This window comes from Phocoena sinus, chromosome 1 (genome assembly GCF_008692025.1).
Source record: "Phocoena sinus isolate mPhoSin1 chromosome 1, mPhoSin1.pri, whole genome shotgun sequence".
In the NCBI taxonomy this organism is placed as follows: domain Eukaryota; kingdom Metazoa; phylum Chordata; class Mammalia; order Artiodactyla; family Phocoenidae; genus Phocoena; species Phocoena sinus.
This window is the reverse complement of record NC_045763.1, coordinates 113,190,539-113,213,367: the sequence shown is the minus strand read 5'-3', so window position 1 is coordinate 113,213,367 and position 22,829 is coordinate 113,190,539. Positions and strand designations below refer to the sequence as shown.

Genomic DNA, 22,829 nt, shown 5'->3' with positions numbered 1-22,829 from the left:
TGGTCCGGGAAGATCCCACATGCCGCGGAGCAACTAAGCCCATGCGCCACAACTACCGAGCCTGCGCTCTAGAGCCCGCGAGCCACAACTATTGAAGCCCATGTGCCTAGAGCCCATGCTCCGCAGCAAGAGAAGCCACCGCAATGAGAAGCCCGTGGACTGCAACTAGAGAAAGCCCTCGTGCAGCTATGAAGACCCAATGCAGCCCCCCCAAAAATAAAAATTAATAAGTTAATTAATTAAAAGAATGCATCCTAGAGGAATAGAAAGGGATATTTCCTACACTGAGGGGTCAGCGTGGGACAAAGCTGGAAGGGAGGCTGGGAGAAGTGAATCAGGAGCTGCAAAGACATGTCCTGGGAACAGATGGCAGCTCAGGATCTCACCAGTGGTTCTAGCAAATCCTTGACCAGAGGTCTTCTCCAAACCCTTAGGGAGAAAAAGAAAAGGTACCACTCAGGCATAGCAGTATTCGTTTCACTGGTTTACATGTTGCGTCTCTCCAAGCAGATCTGGAGACAGCGCAGCAACAGCCCCTGTGCAGACACAGGCTTCAGCTGACTTTTGGGGCTTGCTCCACTTTCTCCTTTCTCTCGGGGGGGTGGGTCCTGAGTCAACCAAAGACAAGAGGTTCATGGAACAGGAAGGGAGGAGGGAGGGAGGTGCTGCCGGGGGTGCTCGTCGGTACCTACAGGCACAGAAGCCCAGCACTGCTTAGCCCGGGAGGCCCCTGCGGGCACTTCTTAGGGGGAAAGAGGTGGAAATGGTTACTCTGGCAGCAGGACTGGGTGGAGACAGAAAGACTACAATCCTGCAGCCCTCAACCCATGCTGGCTTCCCTCGCTCCACCGTCCACACCTGGAAAATCCCCCGCCCTGGTTACACCCACGGATCTGCACGCCTGCCGCTTCGCTGCTTACCCCACTCCCCGCTGACTGCTACCTGAGAACACATGCGGCCACTGTTCTCAAATGGACATGCCACAATCCCATGGTAAGCCCCTAGTGAGACAACACCTCACCCCCTCCTCTCTTCAAACCCTCCATACTCCCACCCTCCGCCCACCCTATGAACCTGCCTCTTCATCAGGAGAAAACTGGAAGCAACTGGATGGGAGGCCCCTCATCCTCTCACCACCCAAACCACCACCCCCAGCCCCGCCCTCCCTGCCATCCCTCTGTTACCTTTTTTTTTTTTTTTTTTTCCTCTGTTACCTTTTCAGAAGGGTCTGGCTCTGGGGCTGGCACTGTCTCACCTTCTGGAGGGCAACACCCCTGCAGCCACGCCCCTTCTCCTCTACTGCCATCTCTCTCCCGGTGGACACCTCCCACCAGGAAACAAACATGCTCCATTATCCATGTTTGCAAAGACCCTGCCTCACCCCCCAGCCCCTCTGGCGACCACGTTTCTCTGCTCCCTTCACTGAAAGGGGTGTCTAGAGTCCTGTCTCCTTCCAGTCAGGCCTCATAGAGACGCCTCCTTGACAGGCCAACCAAGAGGTACACAAACTCAGCATGTCTAAAACGGACCCTCCGCAAGCTGCTTCACCTCGGCTTTCTCAATTTTAGTAAGCTGCATCATTATCTACCCAGCAGCTCAGGCCAAACTCGTCTCTCTTTCTAGCTCTGCATCAAATTCATCAGCAAGTTAAGCCGTCTCTTCCTCCAAAACACACCCAAACCCACATACTCCTCTCTCTCCATCTCCACCACCCCAATACTAGCCATCACCATCTCTTACCAGGACCGTAACAACCATGTCCAAAGACGCTGCCACCCAGGCTCCTGCAATCCAGTCCCCACCCAGAAGACAACACAACCTCTTACAAACCAAAATCAGATCACATCACTCACCTGATTAAAACCTTCCAACACCTTCCCATTGTGCTTACAAATAAAACTCCAAGTCTCCAGGTGGGCTCACCAAGGCCACCATGATCTACCCTCCTTCCCACTGACCTCTTCTCTGCCCACTTACCCCATTTCCCCCCATGTCACACTCTGTAGGCATTTGTAGGTGGCCCCTCTGTCTGGAATGTTCTTTCCCTGGTCTTACCCAGGGTAGGCTGACTTGTCATCCAGAGCTCAGCTGAGAGGTCACTTCCTCACAAAGAGGACTCCCTAAGAACCATCTAAGTGACCCCTCTCCTCTCTATCACATCACCTTATTTCAGTTCTCTGTCTGGTACTTACTGTTGAGACAGGCTGGGCCCTGGGACCCTTTGCTGCTGTGCTTGTACCTGGACACACGTCTCCTCAAGCAATGAAATACAAGGAAACTATGAGGGACTAAAAATACCTGCGTGCATGTGCAGTTGGGGCAAAGATACAAAAAAGACGGAAAACCCAAAACCCAGCTGCCATTTCTGAAGAGCCGGGAGCAAAAGCAGGGTACTGCGCAAGCCCCCTGCACACACCATCACCAAAGGGGTGGGCAGACCTCCTAAGCGCCCCTCTGGCCTGAGCGCTGGACACACCCCTCCCCTCACCCCATATACGAACCAGCTCTCCCTGCCTTGGGGAACCGGCAAGGGAACCTGTTGCTTGTTTTCACTACCCCCCACTGCTGCAGGAGGGGCCCCAATAACGCCGTGAACTTCTTCTCTGGCCCATTATCAATTTCTATTGATTAAGGATGCCAAGAACCCTGGTTGGTAACACTATTGACATTTTCTTTTTTTCTCTCTCTCTCTTTTTTTTTTGGGGGGGGCATTTTCTTATGTATTCACTTATTTATTGGTTCACTATTATGTGTCTTTCCACTGGAATTTAAACATTATGAGAATGTGAATCACATCTGTCTTTTGACAATTACCTTCATTGCTGAGGTAACCCCGGAGCCCGGAACAGTGTCTGATACATATTAAGCTCTTAGTAAATATATGTGACAGAGAGAAGAAAAAGAGAAGGAAGGAGGGAGAGAGGAGAGATGAACTGGGGCAAATTCTTAATCTAAGCCTTGGCTTCTTCTTCAATACCACGAATCACACCTGATGTGAGGATTTAGTTGGACCAGTATCTGTTCAGGACACTGACATGAAATAGGTGCTCAATAAATGGAAGCAGTATAAGAGAGGTTAAAAGTACAGGTTCTGGAGTCAGACTGGACGCCAATCCTGGTTCCAGAACTGACTGGCTCCTTAACTTTGGCCTGGTTACTTGGTGCCCCCACCTGCAGGACGGGAGAGTAGCAGGACCTACTGCTGTATTTAAACAGGTTCATACAGCAAAGCGATCAGAACACAGCCCGCAGAGTGAGCCCTCCGTGACTGAACTACCACTGTCCACCGATGGGGCCCAAATCAAATCTCCACGCTAAACCATTCTGCCCCTGCTGTTTACCTACAACAAAGCAAAGTGACTGTTAAAAACTGTCCTCTAGGGCTTCCCTGGTGGCGCAGCAGTTGAGAGTCCGCCTGCCGATGCAGGGGACACGGGCTCGTGCCCCGGTCCGGGAGGATCCCACATGCCGTGTAGCGGCTAGGCCCATGAGCCATGGCCGCTGAGCCTGCGCATCTGGAGCCTGTGCTCCAAAACAGGAGAGGCCACAACAGTGAGAAGCCCACGTACTGCAAAAAAAAAAAAAAAAAACTGTCCTCTAGCCAAGCACAGAAGGTGCCTTTTTATTTAGAATCTCCTAAGACAGTTCCAAATACCAATCCCAAGAACCAATTATTAGCGGTGGTTCCAGGCTCAAAATTACTATTAATACAGAAACATTTAAAACCATTTGGGGTCTAATTATTATTCCCTAATGATTTAAGAGATAAATATAACAAGCCTGTTTTGCCAGTTTGTGAAATTAAGTTTCAGAGGAAAATCTATACAATTATCATTGAACCACCACAGCAGACACATCATCCAAAAACAAACCTCACATTTCAGGATGTCTGCAGCACAGAAGTGGCCACCTGGAAGCTACAGAGATCAAGGCAGCACCTCGGTAGCTGCCAAACCAGCAGATTGTAATTAAGTTCTATTGTTGCTATAAGCAGTTACTCTACACCCAATCAATCAACAGCTGTTAATGCTCTTTACTTTGTTCTGGGACATTACTACCAGCTGCTCAAGCGTTCCAAGAGGTGGCCTGGTCCAGCATCACGCTGGTGAGTCCCAGCAGTGGGAGAGAAAACACAGGGTACACAAAGGTCAGTGGCCAGAAGGCGTTTGGGGGCGGGGTTGGGGGAGGGTCCCATCCGGTTCCTCTGCACACCAGGGAGAAGCTCTCCAACCAGTACTGGGGGGTGGGGGTCACAGGCCTCAAATGACACTCAGAAAAGTGGTGGCCTCCCTGAGACTGCTCACTGCCACACCCCTGGCCCACTGTGGTCACCCTGGCCATCACTTTTAAGGCCCTGTCTCTACCCGGGGAACTGCACCTGGAGTCACCTGAAGGGCACATCCACGTGGAAATTTAATACAGCTTTAACCCTCGACTGCCACCCAGTACCACACCTTGTACTTCACAGGTGATAGACACAGACCTTGCTCTCAGGGAGCCACACTGAGTCACTCCACACATATTTATAAAATGTGTACATTCTAGACATGGCCACCATGAAGCTCACACTCTTGGTGGGGGCAGCAGACAAGAAGTATACAAAGAGGTATAAGGTCAATGACCATAAGGGCAAAGAAGAAACGCAAGTCAAGGAGAGGGGACAAGCAGGCAGTGGTGGGGGAGGGAGTGATGGCTGAACAGACGCCTAAATGAAGTGAGAAGGCAAACCCACAGACACCTGGGAGACGAGCCTTCCAGCTGGGAACACCTGAGGCCCTAAGGTGGGGATGTGCTTGGTGTGTTTGGGGAATGGCACTGGGGCTGGAGGAACAGACACTTGCATCTCTTACCTGGACCACCTGAGACAGGTCTTCTGCTTCCACTCTGGCCCCTGGAGTCTATTCCACAGGGTCCCTTTAGAACCTAAATCTCGGTGAATAGATGAACTAATGGTGGCACATCCATACAAGAGAACACCACTTAGCATTAAAAAAAGAATTGCTGATGGTGCCATCGCATGGATGAATCTCAATAACATTCTGCTGAGTGAAAGAAACGACACACAAAGAAGCACATATGGCATGATTCCATTACACCAAACTCTAAAAAGGATAAATCTCATTTAAAGTGATAGAAAACAGGTCAGTCACTGCCTGCGGGGCACAAAGCTGGGATAGGGCACAAGAGAACCTTTTGGGTGACTGAAACGGTCTATATTTGATTGTGATGGTGGTTACATGGCTGCATACACTTGTCAAAATTCATCAAACTGTACACCTAAAAGGGGTTTATTTTACGTAATACTTCAATAGTTGATTTTTTAGCGTACGTTCGTGAAATCTGGTTATGTCGCTCCCTGCTCAAACTGTCCAGTGTTCTCATTATTATGTGACTATATAAATACCAATTGCTGCTGAATCAAGTTACAGACTATGAAAATTTTTTTTTAATTTTAATATTAATGGGACTTCCCTGGTGGTCCAGTGAGCAGGACTCTTTGCTCCTAATGCAGGGGGCCCGGATTCAATCCCCGGCCGGGGAACTAGATCCCACATGCATGCCGCAACAAAGATCATACGTGCCACAAACTGAGACCTGGCACAGCCCAGATAATTAATTAAAATAAATAAATAAATTTTTAAAAATTTTAATATTAAAAAAAAGTATGTATTATGATTACTTTTATCCTTACACAACCTTCTCCAGGAATTAACTGCTCCTTTTTTCCCCTCCATTTACTTGGACTTCCTTAAATCTCTGGCTAAGTTTTCCCACACCCTCCAATGGCTCTTTATAACACCTCTCCAGTCGCTTTTATACTTTTCTTCATACAAATGTCACCCTGGAGTCTCACATCATCCTGCTCTGGCTGGACTGAGTGCTGCATAACAAGTGTTCTACCCCTTTGTCATCATCTGGGAAGTCTCAGGTCCCCCTCCTGGGTTGGACCTCCTGCTCCCAGCTTCCCTCATTTTTTGCCTTATTGCTTCATTGTATTGGTGCATATCCCTCCATAGCTTTCTGAGAGCAGCTACATGGGACATACATTTTTTGAGACCCTACATTTGTGAACAAGTCCTTATTCTACCTTCATTCTAGAGTAATTTAATTAAGAACAGATTGGGGGTTAGACATTATCTTCCTACAAAATTTAATGACACATTCCAATCCTATACCCTTCAATGTGGATTCTCTTTCTGAAGCTTTATCCAATACTCTAAAATATTTCTATAATGTGTCTTGGTGTAGGTTTTTATTTTCCCAGTGATTATCCTAGGTACTCAATGGTTGCTTTCAAACTAAAAACATATCCTTCACTCCTGGGAGACTCTGTTATATCATTTGATATTTTCTCTCCCACGTTGACCTGAACTCTTCCTGCATGTTTCTGTTGCACCACTGATCCCCTCATTTTACCTTTACTCTTCTCTAAAACAATTCTACTACAAGATATTTCGATTGATAAATCCTCTCCCCCAAAAGCTATTATAAAAATTGACAAAATTGTCAAAAACAACCATTTCAGTATTCTGGAAATTGAACAGAAGCATACAAAAAACAGGGTATCTGTTAAAAAACAACAACAACCGAAAACTACAGGCCCTTGGATAAGAATATGAGACTAAGGTGTGTCAGTCTGGAGCTTCTCCCACTCTCTGGTCCTTTGGCTGATAGTTCTACCACAGTAGGCAAAGCTGTGAAAACCAGTAGCTTCAGAGGTGGCTGACTTTACTGGAACCTTGAAACATCAGAAAGTAAGAAAGAACGTGGTAAGAAAAAATATGGGTACGTACAATAGGTTTTCTTCTCATGAGTTTTCTAAATTATGTTTGACAGTTGAAATAAAAATTCTAACTGTCCAATATGGTTCTAAATGAACACAGAGGACATATTTTTTTAAATTACATTATAAACAGGGGAGCGTAGAGAGAAATAGGGTTTCTATACTTAACTCAAACCAGTAAAGTCAACAGGCATAGACTATGTTATGTATATATAACATCTAGAGCAACCACTTAAAAAGGTATACAAAGAGATACACTTAAAAAACACTACAGCAGAAGCAAGAAGAACTACAATTCTGCAGCCTGTGGAAGGAAAACTACTTTCACAAAAAGACAGACAAAATGAAAAGGCAGAGGACTTTGTACAGATGAAGGAACAAGATAAAACCCCAGAAAAACAACTAACTGAAGTGGAGATAGGCAACCTTCCAGAAAAAGAATTCAGAATAATGATAGTGAAGATGATCCAGAACCTCGGAAAAAGAATGGAGGCAAAGATCGAGAAGATGCAAGAAATGCTTAACAAAGACCTAGAAGAATTAAAGAACAAACAAAAGGGATGAACAATACAATAACTGAAATGAAAAGTACACTAGAAGGAATCAATAGCAGAATAACTGAGGCAGAAGAATGGATAAGTGACCTGGAAGACAGAATGGTGAAATCCACTGCCATGGAACACACTAAAGAAAAAAGAATGAAAAGAAATGAAGACAGCCTAAGAGACCGCTGGGACAACATTAAATGCAACAACATTCGCATTATAGGGGTCCCAGAAGGAGAAGAGAGAGAGAAAGGACCCGAGAAAATATTTGAAGAGATTACAGTTGAAAACTTCCCTAACATGGTAAAGGAAACAGGCACCCAAGTCCAGGAAGCGCACAGAGTCCCAGGCAGGATAAACCCAAGGAGAAACATGCCAAGACACATAGTAATCAAATTGACAAAAATTAAAAACAAAGAAAAATTATTGAAAGCAACAAGGGAAAAACGACAAATAACATACAGGGGAACTCCCATAAGGTTAACAGCTGATTGCTCAGAAGAAACTCTACAAGCCAGAAGGGAGTGGCACCATATATTTAAAGTGATGAAAGGGAGAACGTACAACCAAGATTACTCTACCTGGCAAGGATCTCATTCAGATTCGACGGAGAAATCACAAGCTTTACAGACAAGCAAAAGCTAAGAGAATTCAGTACCACCAAACCAGCTCTACAACAAATGCTAAAGAAACTTCTCTAAGTGAGAAACACAAGAGAAGAAAAGGACCTACAAAAACAAACCCATAAGAATTAAGAAAATGGGAATAGGAACATATGTATCGATAATTACCTTAAACGTGAATGGATTAAATGCTCCAACCAAAAGACACAGGCTCACTGAATGGATACAAAGACAAGACACATATATATGCTGTCTACAAGAGACCCATTTCAGTTCTAGGGACACATACAGACTGAAAGTGAGGGGATGGAAAAAGATATTCCATGCAAATGGAAATCAAAAGAAAGCTGGAGTAGCAATACTCATAGCAGATAAAATAGACTTTAAAATAAAGAATGTTACAAGAGACAAGGAAGGACACTATGTAATGATCAAGGGATCAATCCAAGAAGAAGATATAACAATTATAAATATGTATGCACCCAACACAGGAGCACCTCAATACATAAGGCAAATGCTAACAGCTATAAAAGAGGAAATCGACAGTAACACAATAATAGTGGGGGACTTTAACACCTCACTTACACCAATGGACAAATCATCCTGACAGAAAATTAATAAGGAAACACAAGCTTTAAATGACACAACAGACCAGATAGATTTAACTGACATTTATAGGACATTCCATCCAAAAACAGCAGATTACACTTTCTTCTCAAGTGCACAAGGAACATTCTCCAGGACTGATCAAAACTCGGGTCACAAATCAAGCCTCAGTAAATTTAAGGAAGTTGAAATCATATCAAGCATCTTTTCCGACCACAACACTAAGAGATTAGAAATCAATTACAAGGGAAAAAAACGTAAAAAACACAAACACGTGGAGGCTAAACAATACGTTACTAAATAACCAAGAGATCACTGAAGAAATCAAAGAGGAAATCAAAAAATACCTAGAGACAACTGACAATGAAAACACGATGATCCAAAACCTATGGGATGCAGCAAAAGCAGTTCTAAGAGGGAAGTTTATAGCAATACAAGCCTACTTCAAGAAACAAGAAAAATCTCAAATAAACAATGTAAACTGACACCTAAAGGAACTAGAGAAAGAAGAACAAACAAAACTCAAAGTTAATTGGTTGGGAGTTTGGGATTAGCAGATGCAAACTTTTATATATACAATGGATAAATAACGAGGTCCTACTGTATAGAACAGGGAACTACATCCAGTATCCTGTGATAAACCATAATGGAAAATAATATGAAAAAGAATGTACATATATGTATAAGTGACTCATTCTGCTGCACAGTAGAAATTAACACATTGTAAATCAACTATACTTCAGTAAAATAAATTATAAAAAAATATTTCAATTGCAAAAAAACACAAACCCAAAGTTAGTAGAAGGAAAGATATCATAAAGATCAGAGCAGAAATAAATGAAATAGAAACAAAGAAAACAATAGCAAAGATCAATAAAACTAAAAGCTGGTTCTTTGAGAAGATAAACAAAATAGATAAACCTTTAGCCAGACTCATCAAGAAAAAGAGGGAGAGGATTCAAATCAATCAAAATTAGAAATGAAAAAGGAGAAGTTACAACGAACACTGCAGAAATGCAAAGCATCATAAGACACTACTACAAGCAACTCTATGCCAATAAAATGGACAATCTGGAAGAAATGGACAAATTCTTAGAAAGGTATAACCTTCCAAGACCGAACCAGTAAGAAATAGAAAATATGAACACACCAATCACAAGTAATGAAATTGAAACTGTGATTAAAAATCTTCCAACAAACAAAAGTCCAGGACCAGATAGCTTCACAAGTGAATTCTATCAAACATTTAGAGAAGGGACGAGGGGAAGATGGCGGAAGAGTAAGATGCGGAGATCACCTTCCTCCCCACAGATACACCAGAAATACATCTACACGTGGAACAACTCCTACAGAACACCTACTGAACTCTGGCAGAAGACCTCAGACCTCCCAAAAGGCAAGAAACCCCCCCACGTACCTGGGCAGGACAAAAGAAAAAAAGAAAAAACAGAGACAAAAGAATAGGGACGGGGGGCTTCCCTGGTGGCGCAGTGGTTGGGAGTCCGCCTGCCGATGCAGGGGACACGGGTTCGTGCCCCGGTCCGGGAGGATCCCACATGCCGCAGAGCGGCTGGGCCCGTGAGCCATGGCCGCTGGGCCTGTGCGTCCGGAGCCTGTGCTCCGCAACGGGAGAGGCCACAGCAGTGAGAGGCCCACGTACCGAAAAAAAAAAAAAAAAAAAAGAATAGGGACGGGACCTGCACCAGTGGGAGGCAGCTGTGAAGGAGGAAAAGTTTCCACACGCTAGGAAGCCCCTTTGCGGGCGGAGACTGCGGGTGGCGTAGGGGGGAGCTTCGGAGCCGCGGAGGAGAGCGCAGAAACAAGGGTGCAGAGGGCAAAGCGGGGAAATTCCCCGCACAGAGGATCGGTGCTGACTGGCACTCACCAGCCCGAGAGGCTTGTCTGCTCACCCGCCGGGGCGGGCGGGGCTGGGAGCTGAGGCTTGGGCTTCCTCGGAGCGCAGGTAGAGGACTGGGGTTGGTGGCGTGAACACAGCCTTAAGGGGTTAGTGCACCACGGGGGGCCGGGAGGGAGTCTGGGGAAAAGGTCTGGAGCTGCCGAAGAGGCAACAGACTTTTTCTTCCCTCTTTGTTTCCTGGTGCGCGAGGAGAGGGGATTAAGAGCGCTGCTTAAAGGAGCTCCAGAGACGGGCGCGAGCCGTGGCTAAAAGCGCGGACCCCAGAGACGGGCAGGAGACGCTAAGACTGCTGCCGCCGCCGCCGCCAAGAAGCCTGTGTGCGAGCACAGGTCACTATCCACACCCCCTTCCGGGGAGCCTGTGCAGCCCGCCACTGCCGGGTTCCCGGGATCCAGGGACAACTTCCCCAGGAGAACGCACAGCGCGCCTCAGGCTGGTGCAACGTCACGGCGGCCTCTGCTGCCGCAGGCCCGCCCCGCACTCCGTGCCCCTCCCTCCCCCCCCCAACCCCGGGCCTGAGTGAGACAGAGCCCCCGAATCAGCGGCTCCTTTAACCCCGTCCTGTCTGAGCGAAAAACAGACGTCCTCCAGCGACCTACACGCAGAGGCGGGGCCAAATCCAAAGCTGAGCCCCTGGGAGCTGTGAGAACAAAGAAGAGAAAGGGAAATCTCTCCCAGCAGCCTCAGAAGCAGCGGATTAAAGCTCCACAATCAACTTGATGTACCCTGCATCTGTGGAATACATGAATAGACAACGAATCATCCCAAATTGAGGAGGTGGACTTTGAGAGCAAGATTTATGATTTTTTCCCCTTTTCCTCTTATTGTGAGTGTGTATGTGTATGCTTCTGTGTGAGATTTTGTCTGTATAGCTTTGCTTCCACCATTTGTCCTAAGATTCTATCCATCTGTTTTTTTTCTTAATAATTATTTTTTAATTTAATAATTTTACTATATTTACTCTATTTTATTTTACTTTACCTTCTTTCTCTCTTTTTTCCTTCCTTCCCTCCTTCCTCCCACTGTCCCTCCCACCCTCTCTCCTTCCTTTCTTTCTTTCCTCCTTTCCTTCTTTCCTTCTTTTCTTCTTTCTTTCTGTCTTTCTTCCTCCCTTCCTTTCTTTCTTCCTACTTCTACTAATTCTTTCTCTCTACTTTTTCTCCCTTTTATTCTGAGCCCTGTGGATGAAAGGCTCTTGGTGCTGCAGCCAGGAGTCAGTGCTGTACCTCTGAGGTGGCAAAGCCAACTTCAGGACACTGGTCAACAAGACACCTCCCAGCTCCACATAATATGAAATGGCGAAAATCTCCCAGAGATCTCCATCTCAGCGCCAGCACCCAACTTCACTCAACGACCAGAAAGCTACAGTGCCAGACACCCTATGCCAAACAACTAGCAAAACAGGAACACAACCCCACCCATTAGCAGAGTGGCTGCCTAAAATCATAATAAGTCCAAAGACACCCCAAAACACACCACCAGACGTGGACCTGCCCACCAGAGAGACAAGATGCAGCCTCATCCACCAGAACACAGGCACTAGTCCCCTCCACCAGAAAGCCTACACAACCCACTGAACGAACTTTAGCCACTGGGGACAGACACCAAAAACAACGGGAACTACGAACCTGCAGCCTGCAAAAAGGAGACCCCAAACACAGTAAGATAAGCAAAATGAGAAGACAGAAAAACACACAGCAGATGAAGGAGCAAGACAAAAACCCACCAGACCTAAAAAATGAAGAGGAAATAGGCAGTCTACCTGAAAAAGAATTCAGAATAATGATAGTAAAGATGATCCAAAATCCTGGAAATAGAATAGACAAAATGCAAGAAACATTTAACAAGGACCTAGAAGAACTAAAGATGAAACAAACAATGATGAACAACACAATAAATGAAATGAAAAATACTCTAGATGGGATCAATAGCAGAATAACTGAGACAGAAGAACAGATAACTGACCTGGAAGATAAAATAGTGGAAATAACTACTGCAGAGCAGAATAAAGAAAAAAGAATGAAAAGAACTGGAGACAGTCTCAGAGACCTCTGGGACAACATTAAACTCACCAACATTCGAATTATAGGGGTTCCAGAAGAAGAAGAGAAAAAGAAAGGGACTGAGAAAATATTTGAAGAGATTATAGTTGAAAACTTCCCTAATATGGGAAAGGAAATAGTTAATCAAGTTCAGAAAGCACACAGAGTCCCATACAGGATAAATCCAAGGAGAAATATGCCAAGACACATATTAATCAAATTGTCAAAAATTAAATACAAAGAAAACATATTAAAAGCAGCAAGGGAAAAACAACAAATAACACACAAGGGAATCCCCATAAGGTTAACAGCTGATCTTTCAGCAGAAACTCTGCAAGCCAGAAGGGAGTGGCAGGACATATTTAAAGTGATGAAGGAGAAAAACCTGCAACCAAGACTACTCTACCCAGCAAGAATCTCATTCAGATTTGATGGAGAAATTAAAACCTTTACAGACAAGCAAAAGTTGAGAAAGTTCAGCACCACCAAACCAGCTTTACAACAAATGCTAAAGGAACTTCTCTAGGCAAGAAACACAAGAGAAGGAAAAGACCTAAAATAACGAACCCAAAACAATTAAGAAAATGGGAATAGGAACATACATATCAATAATTACCTTAAATGTAAATGGACTAAATGCTCCCACCAAAAGACACAGTTGGGCTGAATGGATACAAAAACAAGACCCATATATATGCTGTCTACAAGAGACCCACTTCAGACCTAGAGACACATACAGACTGAAAGTAAGGGGATGGAAAAAGATATTCCATGCAAATGGAAACCAAAAGAAAGCTGGAGTAGCAATTCTCATATCAGACAAAATAGACTTTAAAATAAAGACTATTACAGGAGACAAAGAAGGACACTATATAATGATCAAGGGATCAATCCAAGAAGAAGATATAACAATTGTAAATATTTATGCACCCAACATAGGAGCACCTCAATACATAAGGCAAATACTAACAGCCATAAAAGGGGAAATCGACAGTAACACATTCATAGTAGGGGACTTTAACACCCCACTTTCACCAATGGACAGATCATCCAAAATGAAAATAAATAAGGAAACACAAGCTTTAAATGATACATTAAACAAGATGGACTTAATTGATATTTATAGGACACTTCATCCAAAAAGAATAGAATACACATTTTTCTCAAGTGCTTATGGAACATTCTCCAGGACAGATCATATCTTGGGTCACAAATCAAGTGTTGGTAAATTTAAGAAAACTGAAATTGTATCAAGTATCTTTTCCAACCACAACGCTATGAGACTAGATATCAATTACAGGAAAAGATCTGTAAAAAATACAAACACATGGAGGCTAAACAATACACTACTTAATAATGAAGTGATCACTGAAGAAATCAAAGAGGAAATAAAAAAATACCTGGAAACAAATGACAATGGAGGCAGGACGACCCAAAACCTATGGGATGCAGCAAAAGCAGTGCTAAGAGGGAAGTTTATAGCAATACAAGCCCACCTTAAGAAACAGGAAACATCTCGAATAAACAACCTAACCTTGCACCTAAAGCAATTAGAGAAAGAAGAACAAAAAACCCCAAAGTTAGCAGAAGGAAAGAAATCATAAAAATCAGATCAGAAATAAATGAAAAAGAAATGAAGGAAACAATAGCAAAGATCAATAAAACTAAAAGTTGGTTCTTTGAGAAGACAAACAAAATAGATAAACCACTAGCCAGACTCATCAAGAAAAAAAGGGAGAAAACTCAAATCAATAGAATTAGAAATGAAAAAGGAGAAGTAACAACAGACACTGCAGAAATACAAAATATATGAGGGATTACTACAAGCAACTCTATGCCAATAAAATGGACAACCTGGAAGAAATGGACAAATTCTTAGAAATGCACAACCTTCCAAGACTGAATCAGGAAGAAATAGAAAATATGAACAGACCAATCACAAGCACTGAAATTGAAACTGTAATTAAAAATCTTCCAACAAACAAACGCCCAGGACCAGCTGGCTTCACAGGCGAATTCTATCAAATATTTAGAGAAGAGCTATCACCTATCCTTCTCAAACTCTTCCAAAATATAGCAGAGGGAGGAACACTCCCAAATTCATTCTACGAGGCCACCATCACCTTGATACCAAAACCAGACAAGGATGTGACAAAGAAAGAAAACTACAGACCAATATCACTGATGAACATAGATGCAAAAATCCTCAACAAAATACTAGCAAACAGAATCCAACAGCACATTAAAAGGATCATACACCATGATCAAGTGGGGTTTACTCCAGGAATGCAAGGATTCTTCAATATACGCAAATCAATCAATGTGATAAACCATATTAACAAATTGAAGGATAAAAACCATATGATCATCTCAGTAGATGCAGAGAAAGCTTTTGACAAAATTCAACACCCATTTATGATAAAAACCCTGCAGAAAGTAGGCATAGAGGGAACTTTCCTCAACATAATAAAGGCCATATATGACAAACCCACAGCCAACATCATCCTCAATGGTGAAAAACTGAAAGCATTTCCACTAAGATCAGGAACAAGACAAGGTTGGCCACTCTCACCGCTCTTATTCAACATAGTTTTGGAAGTTTTAGCCACAGCAATCAGAGAAGAAAAGGAAATAAGAGGAATCCAATTTGGAAAAGAAGAAGTAACACTGTCACTGTTTGCAGATAACATGATACTATACATAAAGAATCCTAAAGATGCTACCAGAAAACTACTAGAGCTAATCAATGAATTCGGTAAAGCTGCAGGATACAAAATTAATGCACAGAAATCTCTGGCATTCCTATATGCTAATGATGAAAAATCTGAAAGTGAAATCAAGAAAACACTCCCATTTACCATTGCATCCAAAAGAATAAAATATCTAGGAATAAACCTACCTAAGGAGACAAAAGACCTGTATGCAGAAAATTATAAGACACTGATGAAAGAAATTAAAGATGATACAAATAGATGGAGAGATATACCATGTTCTTGGATTGGAAGAATCAACATTGTGAAAATGACTCTACTACCCAAAGCAATCTACAGATTCAATGCAATCCCTATCAAACTACCACTGGCATTTTTCACAGAACTAGAACACAAAATTTCACAATTTGTATGGAAACACAAAAGACTCCGAATAGCCAAAGCAATCTTGAGAACGAAAAACGGAGCTGGAGGAATCAGGCTCCCTGACTTCAGACTATACTACAAAGCTACAGTAATCAAGACAGTATGGTACTGGCACAAAACCAGAAAGATAGATCAATGGAACAGGATAGAAAGCCCAGAGATAAACCCACGCACATATGGTCACCTTATCTTTGATAAAGGAGGCAGGAATGTACAGTGGAGAAAGGACAGCCTCTTCAATAAGTGGTGCTGGGAAAACTGGACAGGTACATGTAAAAGTATGAGATTAGATCACTCCCTAACACCATACACAAAAATAAGCTCAAAATGGATTAAAGACCTAAATGTAAGGCCAGAAACTATCAAACTCTTAGAGGAAAACATAGGCAGAACACTCTATGACATAAATCACAGCAAGATCCTTTTTGACCCACCTCCTAGAGAAATGGAAATAAAAACAAAAATAAACAAATGGGACCTAATGAAACTTCAAAGCTTTTGCACAGCAAAGGAAACCACAAACAAGACCAAAAGACAACCCTCAGAATGGGAGAAAATATTTGCAAATGAAGCAACTCACAAAGGATTAATCTCCAAAATTTACAAGCAGCTCATGCAGCTCAATAACAAAAAAACAACAACCCAATCCAAAAATGGGCAGAAGACCTAAATAGACATTTCTCCAAAGAAGATATACAGACTACCAACAAACACATGAAAGAATGCTCAACATCATTAATCATTAGAGAAATGCAAATCAAAACTACAATGAGATATCATCTCACACCAGTCAGAATGGCCATCAACAAAAAATCTAGAAACAATAAATGCTGGAGAGGGTGTGGAGAAAAGGGAACACTCCTGCACTGCTGGTAGGAATGTGAACTGGTACAGCCACTATGGAGAACAGTATGGAGGTTCCTTTAAAAACTACAAATAGAACTACCATATGACCCAGCAATCCCACTACTGGGCATATACCCTGAGAAAACCATAATTCAAAAAGAGTCATGTACCAAAATGTTCGTTGCAGCTCTATTTACAATAGCCCGGAGATGGAAACAACCTAAGTGCCCATCATCGGATGAATGGATAAAGAAGATGTGGCACATATATACACTGGAATATTACTCAGCCATAAAAAGAAACGAAATTGAGCTATTTGTAATGAGGTAGAGAGACCTAGAGTCTGTCATACAGAGTGAAGTAAGTCAGAAAGAGAAAGACAAATACCGTATGCTAACACATATATATGGAATTTAAGAAAAAAAAATGTCATGAAGAACCTAGGAGTAAGACAGGAATAAAGACACAGACCTACTGGAGAACGGACTTGAGGATATGGGGAAGGGGAAGGGTGAACTGTGACAAAGCGAGAGAGAGGCATGGACATAAATAAACTACGAAACGTAAGGTAGATAGCTAGTGGGAAGCAGCCGCATAGCACAGGGAGATCAGCTCGGTGCTTTGTGACCACCTAGAGGGGTCGATAGGGAGAGTGGGAGGGAGGGAGACGCAAGAGGGAAGAGATATGGGAACATATGTATATATATAACTGATTCACTTTGTTATAAAGCAGAAACTAACACACCATTGTAAAGCAATTATACCCCAATAAAGATGTCAAAAAATAAATAAATAAATAAAGTAAATGGTTCAATGGAAAAAAAAAAAAAAACATTTAGAGAAGAGCTAACACCCATCCTTCTCAAACTCTTCCAAAAAATTGCAGAGGAAGGAACACTCCCAAACTCATTCTATGAGGCCACCATCACCCTGATACCAAAACCAGACAGATATACTACAAAAAAAGAAAATTACAGACCAATATCACTGATGAATATAGATGCAAATATCTTCAACAAAATACTAGCAAACAGAATCCAACAACACGTTAGAAGGATCATACACCATGATCAAGTGGGATTTATCCCAGGGATGCAAGGATTCTTCAATATACACAATTCAATCAATGTGATACACCATATTAACAAATTGAAGAATAAAAACCATATGATCATCTCAATAGATGCAGAAAAAGCTTCTGACAAAAGTCAACACCCATTTATGATAAAAACCCTCCAGAAAGTGGACATAGAGGGAAACTACCTCAACATAATAAAGGCCATATTAGACAAATCCACAGCAAATATCATTCTCAATGGTGAAAAACTGAAAGCATTTCCTCTAAGATCAGGAAAAAGACAAGGATGGCCACTCTTACCACTATTATTCAACATAGTTTTGCAAGTCCTAGCCATGGCAATCAGAGAAGAAAAAGAAATAAAAGAATACAAACTGGAAAAGAAATAAAACTAGCAGATGACATGATATTGTACATAGAGAATCCTAAAGATGCCACCAGAAAACTACTAGAGCTGGGCTTCCCTGGTGGCACAGTGGTTAAGAATCTGCCTGCTAATGCAGGAGACACGGGTTCAAGCCCTGGTCTGGGAAGATCCCACATGCCGAGAAGCAACTAAGCCCGTGTGCCACAACTACCGAAGCCTGTGTGCCCTAGAGCCCGTGCTCTGCAACAAGAGAAGCCACCACAATGAGAAGCCTGCGCACTGCAACGAAGAGTAGCCCCCACTCGCCACAACTAGAGAAAGCCCGGCGCAGCAACAAAGACCAGACGCAGCCAAAAATAAATAAATAAATATTTGGGGAAAAAAAAAAAGAAAACTACTAGAGCTAATAAATGAATTTGGTAAAGTTGCAGGATACAAAATTAATGCACAGAAATCTCTTGCATTCCTATGCACTAACGATGAAAGATCAGAAAGAGAAATTAAGGAAACAATCCCATTCACCATTGCAACAAAAAAAATAAAATACCTAGAAATAAACCTTTTACCTAAGGAGGTAAAAGACCTATACTCGGAAAAGTGTAAGACACTGATGAAAGAAATCAAAGATGACACAAACAGATAGAGAGATATACCGTGTTCTTGGATGGGAAGAATCAATATTGTGAAAATAACTATACTACCCAAAGCAATCTACAGATTCAATGCAATGCCTATCAAATTACCAGTGGCATTTTTTTTTTTTTACAGAACTAGAACAAAAAATCTTAAAATTTGTATGGAGACACAAAAGACCCCAAATAGCCAAAGCAGTCTTGAGGGAAAAAAATGGAGCTGGAGGAATCAGGCTCCCTGACTTCAGACTATACTAGAAAGCTACAGTAATCAAGACAATATGGTACTGGCACAAAAACAGAAATACAGATCAGTGGAACAGGATAGAAAGCCCAGAGATAAACCCATGCACCTATGTTCAACTAATCTATGACAAAGGAGGCAAGGATACACAATGGAGAAAAGACAGTCTCTTCTGTAAGTGCTGCTGGGAAAACTGGACAGCTGCATGTAAAAGAATGAAATTAGAACACTTCCTAACACCATACACAAAAATAAACTCAAGGGCTTCCCTGGTGGCGCAGTGGTTGAGAGTCCGCCTGCCGATGCAGGGGACACGGGTTTATGCCGCGGTCCGGGAGGATCCCACATGTCGCGGAGTGGCTGGGCCCGTGAGCCATGGCCACTGAGCCTGCGCATCCAGAGCCTGCGTGTCCGGAGCCTGTGCTCCTCAATGGGAGAGGCCACAACAGGGAGAGGCCCGCAAAAAAAAAAAAATGTGACCCAACTATATGCTGTCCACAAAAAGCTCGCTTCAAATATAATGACATAGTTGGGTTTAAAGTACAAAGATAAGAGGCATGCAAACATAATCAAAGGACATGGTTATATTACTATCAGATAAAATAAACATCACAGAAAAATCACTAAGAGAAAAATCACAGAAAGGGATATTATATAATTATAGAAGCATCATTCCACCAAGAATACATAGTAATCCTAAATGTATATGCACCAAACGACAGAGCTGCAAAATATAAAATGCAAAAACTAATAGAATTGAAAGGAGAACTACACAAATCCACAATTATAATTGGAGACTTCAACACCCCTTTTAACAACTGACAGAACAACTAATCAGAAAATCAGCAAGGATATAGAACTTAACAATACCATTGACCAACAGGATCCAGTCAACATGTACAGGACACCCCACCCAATAACAGCAGAATACACATCTTTACAAGTGCCCATACAACATATACCAAGACAGACTATATCCTGGGCCATGAAATAAGTCTCAATAAGTGTAAAAGGATTCAAATCATATGAAGTATGCTCACTAACCACAAAAGAATTAAATTAGAAATCAATAACTGAAAATATGCGGAAATATCCAAATATTTGGAAACCAAATAACACACTTCAAGAAAACTCCACACAATGAAGAAATCAAAAGGAAAATTAGAAAATATTTTGAACTCAATAAAGACATAACAAAAATGAAACTGAAAAATATCAAAATCTGTGGAATACAAGTACACATAAAGAGAAATTTATAGCACTAAAAGCCTATATTAGGAAATAAAATAGTTACAAATGAATGATTTCAGCTTTGATCCTAAGGGGGGAATAAAAAGAAGAAAAGCTAAAAGCCAAAGAAAACAGAACAAAGAAAGCAACTAAGAGCAGAAATCAATGAAACTGAAAAAAAAAAATAGAGAAAATCAATAAAACAAAGAGCTGGTTCTTTGAAAGGATAAACAAAATTAATAAACATCCAGCAAGAATGAAAAGAAAATGGGAAGACACAAATTGCCAGTATCAGGAGCAAAATGGGCTATCACTACAGACCTCGCAGATATCAAAAAGATAGCAAGGGAATACCAAGAACAACTCTACACATAAATACAAACATAAATTTCAAACAAGAAGTTTGACAACTCAGACAAAATGTACCACTTCCTCAAAAACTATAAAAACTCACCCAATCTGAAATAGATGATTTGAAGAGCCCCATTACTGTTAAAGAAACTGAACTCTTAAGTTAAAAAAATCTCGGGAATTCCTTGGTGGTCAGGTCAGTAGTTAGGACTCGGCGCTGTCACGGTCGGGGGCCCAGGTTCAATCCCTGGTTGGGGACCTGAGACCTGAGATCCCACAAGCCATGCAGCACAGGAAGGAAAGAAAAGAAAGAAAGGAAAGAAAGGAAAGGAAAGGAAAGGGAAGGGAAGGAAAGGGAAGGAAAGGAAAGGAAAGGAAAGGGAAGGAAGGAAAGAGAGAAAGAGAGGGAGAGAGAAAGAGAGAGAGAGAGAGAGGAAGAGAGCAAGAAAGAAAAGAAAGGAAAGAAAGCAAGCAAGCAAGAAAGAAAATCTCCAAGCCCAGATGGTTTCACTGGAGAATTCTACCAAACATTTAAGAAAAATTAACACAGTTCTATATAGTCTTTTCCAAAAGGAGGGAACACTCCCCAATTCATCTTATAGGGATAGTATTACCATGATACTAAAACCAAAGATAGTACCACAAAAAACAAAAAACCTACAGATCGATATCTTTCATGAAAATAGATGCAAAAGTCCTTAACAAAGTATTATCAAATAGAATTCAGCAATATATAAAAATAATTATACACCATGACCAAGTGGGGTTTATTCCAAGAATGCAAGGTTGGTTCAATATTTGAAAACTCAGTCAAGGTAACCCATATTAACAGGCTAAAGAAAAAACATCACATGATCATATCATTCAATACAGAAAAAAGCATTTGACAAAATTCAATATCTGTTATAAGTTGAATTATTTCCCCCCTTCAAAAAATGTATGTTGAATGCCTAACCCCCAGTACTTCAGAATGCGACCTTATTTGGAAACAGGGTCTTTATAGAGGTAAGCAAGGTAAAACAGTCACTAGGGTGGGTCCTAATCCAATATGAGTTTCCTTATAAAAAGAGGAAATTTGGACACAGAGCCAGACACAGAGGGAAGACAATATGAAGACACACAAGGAGAATGTTATGTGAAGACAGAAGATTGGAGTGACACATCGATAAGCCAAAGAACACCAAAGATTGTTGGCAAACCACTGGAAGCTAGGAAGAGGCAAGGAATAATTCCCCCACAGGTTTCAGAGGGAACTTTCCCTTGCTGACGCCTTAATTTTGGACTTCTAGCCTCCAGAACTGTGAGATGATCAATTTCTGTTGTTCTAAGCAGCCCAGTTTGTGGTACTTTGTGATAGCAATCCTAAGAAACTAATACAATGATTCATGATCAAAAAAAAAAAAAAAAAAACTCTCAGAAAAACAGGAATAGAGAACTTCCTCAACTTAATAAAGAACATCCATCCAAAAACCTATGATAATATCATACTTTATTGTGAAAGACTGAATGCTTTCTACACTAAAAGGATAAGGCAAGGATGTCCACTCACTACTCTAATTCAACATAGTGCTGGAAACCTAGCCAGTACTAAGAAAAAGAAACAGAAGACGTATAGATCAGAAAGGAAAAAATAAAACTGGCCCTATTTACAAATGACATTATTGTCTACACAGAAAATCCTAAGAAATCTACAAAAAAGAAAAGAAAAAAACCAAATTCCTATCACTAGTAAGTTCAGCAAAGTAACAGAATACAAGATAAATATACAAAAATTAATCGTATTTCTATATACTACCAATGAACAAGGAGACACAGAAACCAAAACTACAGTGTGACTTATAATCACTCAAATAAAATGAAATACTTAAGTATAAATGTAATAAAATATATTAGGACCTAATGTATGCTGAAAACTATACAATGTTGATTAAAGAAATCAAAGAAGGTCTAAATCAATGGAAATTTATACTGTGTTCATGGACTGGAAGACCCAACATATAATAAAGATATCAATTCTCCTTCAACTGACATATAGGTCTAATGCAATCACTAGCAAAATTCCAGTCAAAATTTTGGTAGGTATAGATAAAACTATTCTAAAATCTATATATACAAAGGCAAAAGAAATAGAACAGCTAAAACAATATTGAAAAACAATAAAAGTTGGAGGAATCACTCTACCCAATTTCAATACTTTTTATAGCTACAGTAACTGAGATAGCAGGAGGCATAGACATGTAATCAGTGCAACAAAACTGAGGACCCAGAAATGAATCCACACAAATATGTCCAACTGATTTTTTTTTTTTTTGCGGTATGCGGGCCTCACTATTGTGGCCTCTCCCGCTGCGGAGCACAGGTTCTGGACCCACAGGCTCAGCGGCCATGGCTCACGGGCCCAGCTGCTCCGCGGCATGTGGGATCTT

At 41.7% G+C, this 22,829-nt stretch overlaps 1 protein-coding gene across 3 annotated transcripts in view; it reads right to left on the bottom strand.

Annotated features, from left to right (window-relative positions):
- The window catches only part of TDRD10 (tudor domain containing 10), a 54,937-nt gene that overhangs the window by 6,048 nt on the left and 26,060 nt on the right, over positions 1-22,829 (bottom strand). For all 3 annotated transcript variants that reach the window (XM_032644624.1, XM_032644614.1, XM_032644604.1), the window contains one exon: positions 387-429. In XM_032644624.1, the coding sequence (XP_032500515.1) occupies positions 387-429 (43 nt within the window). The remainder of the gene's footprint in view (positions 1-386; positions 430-22,829) is intronic.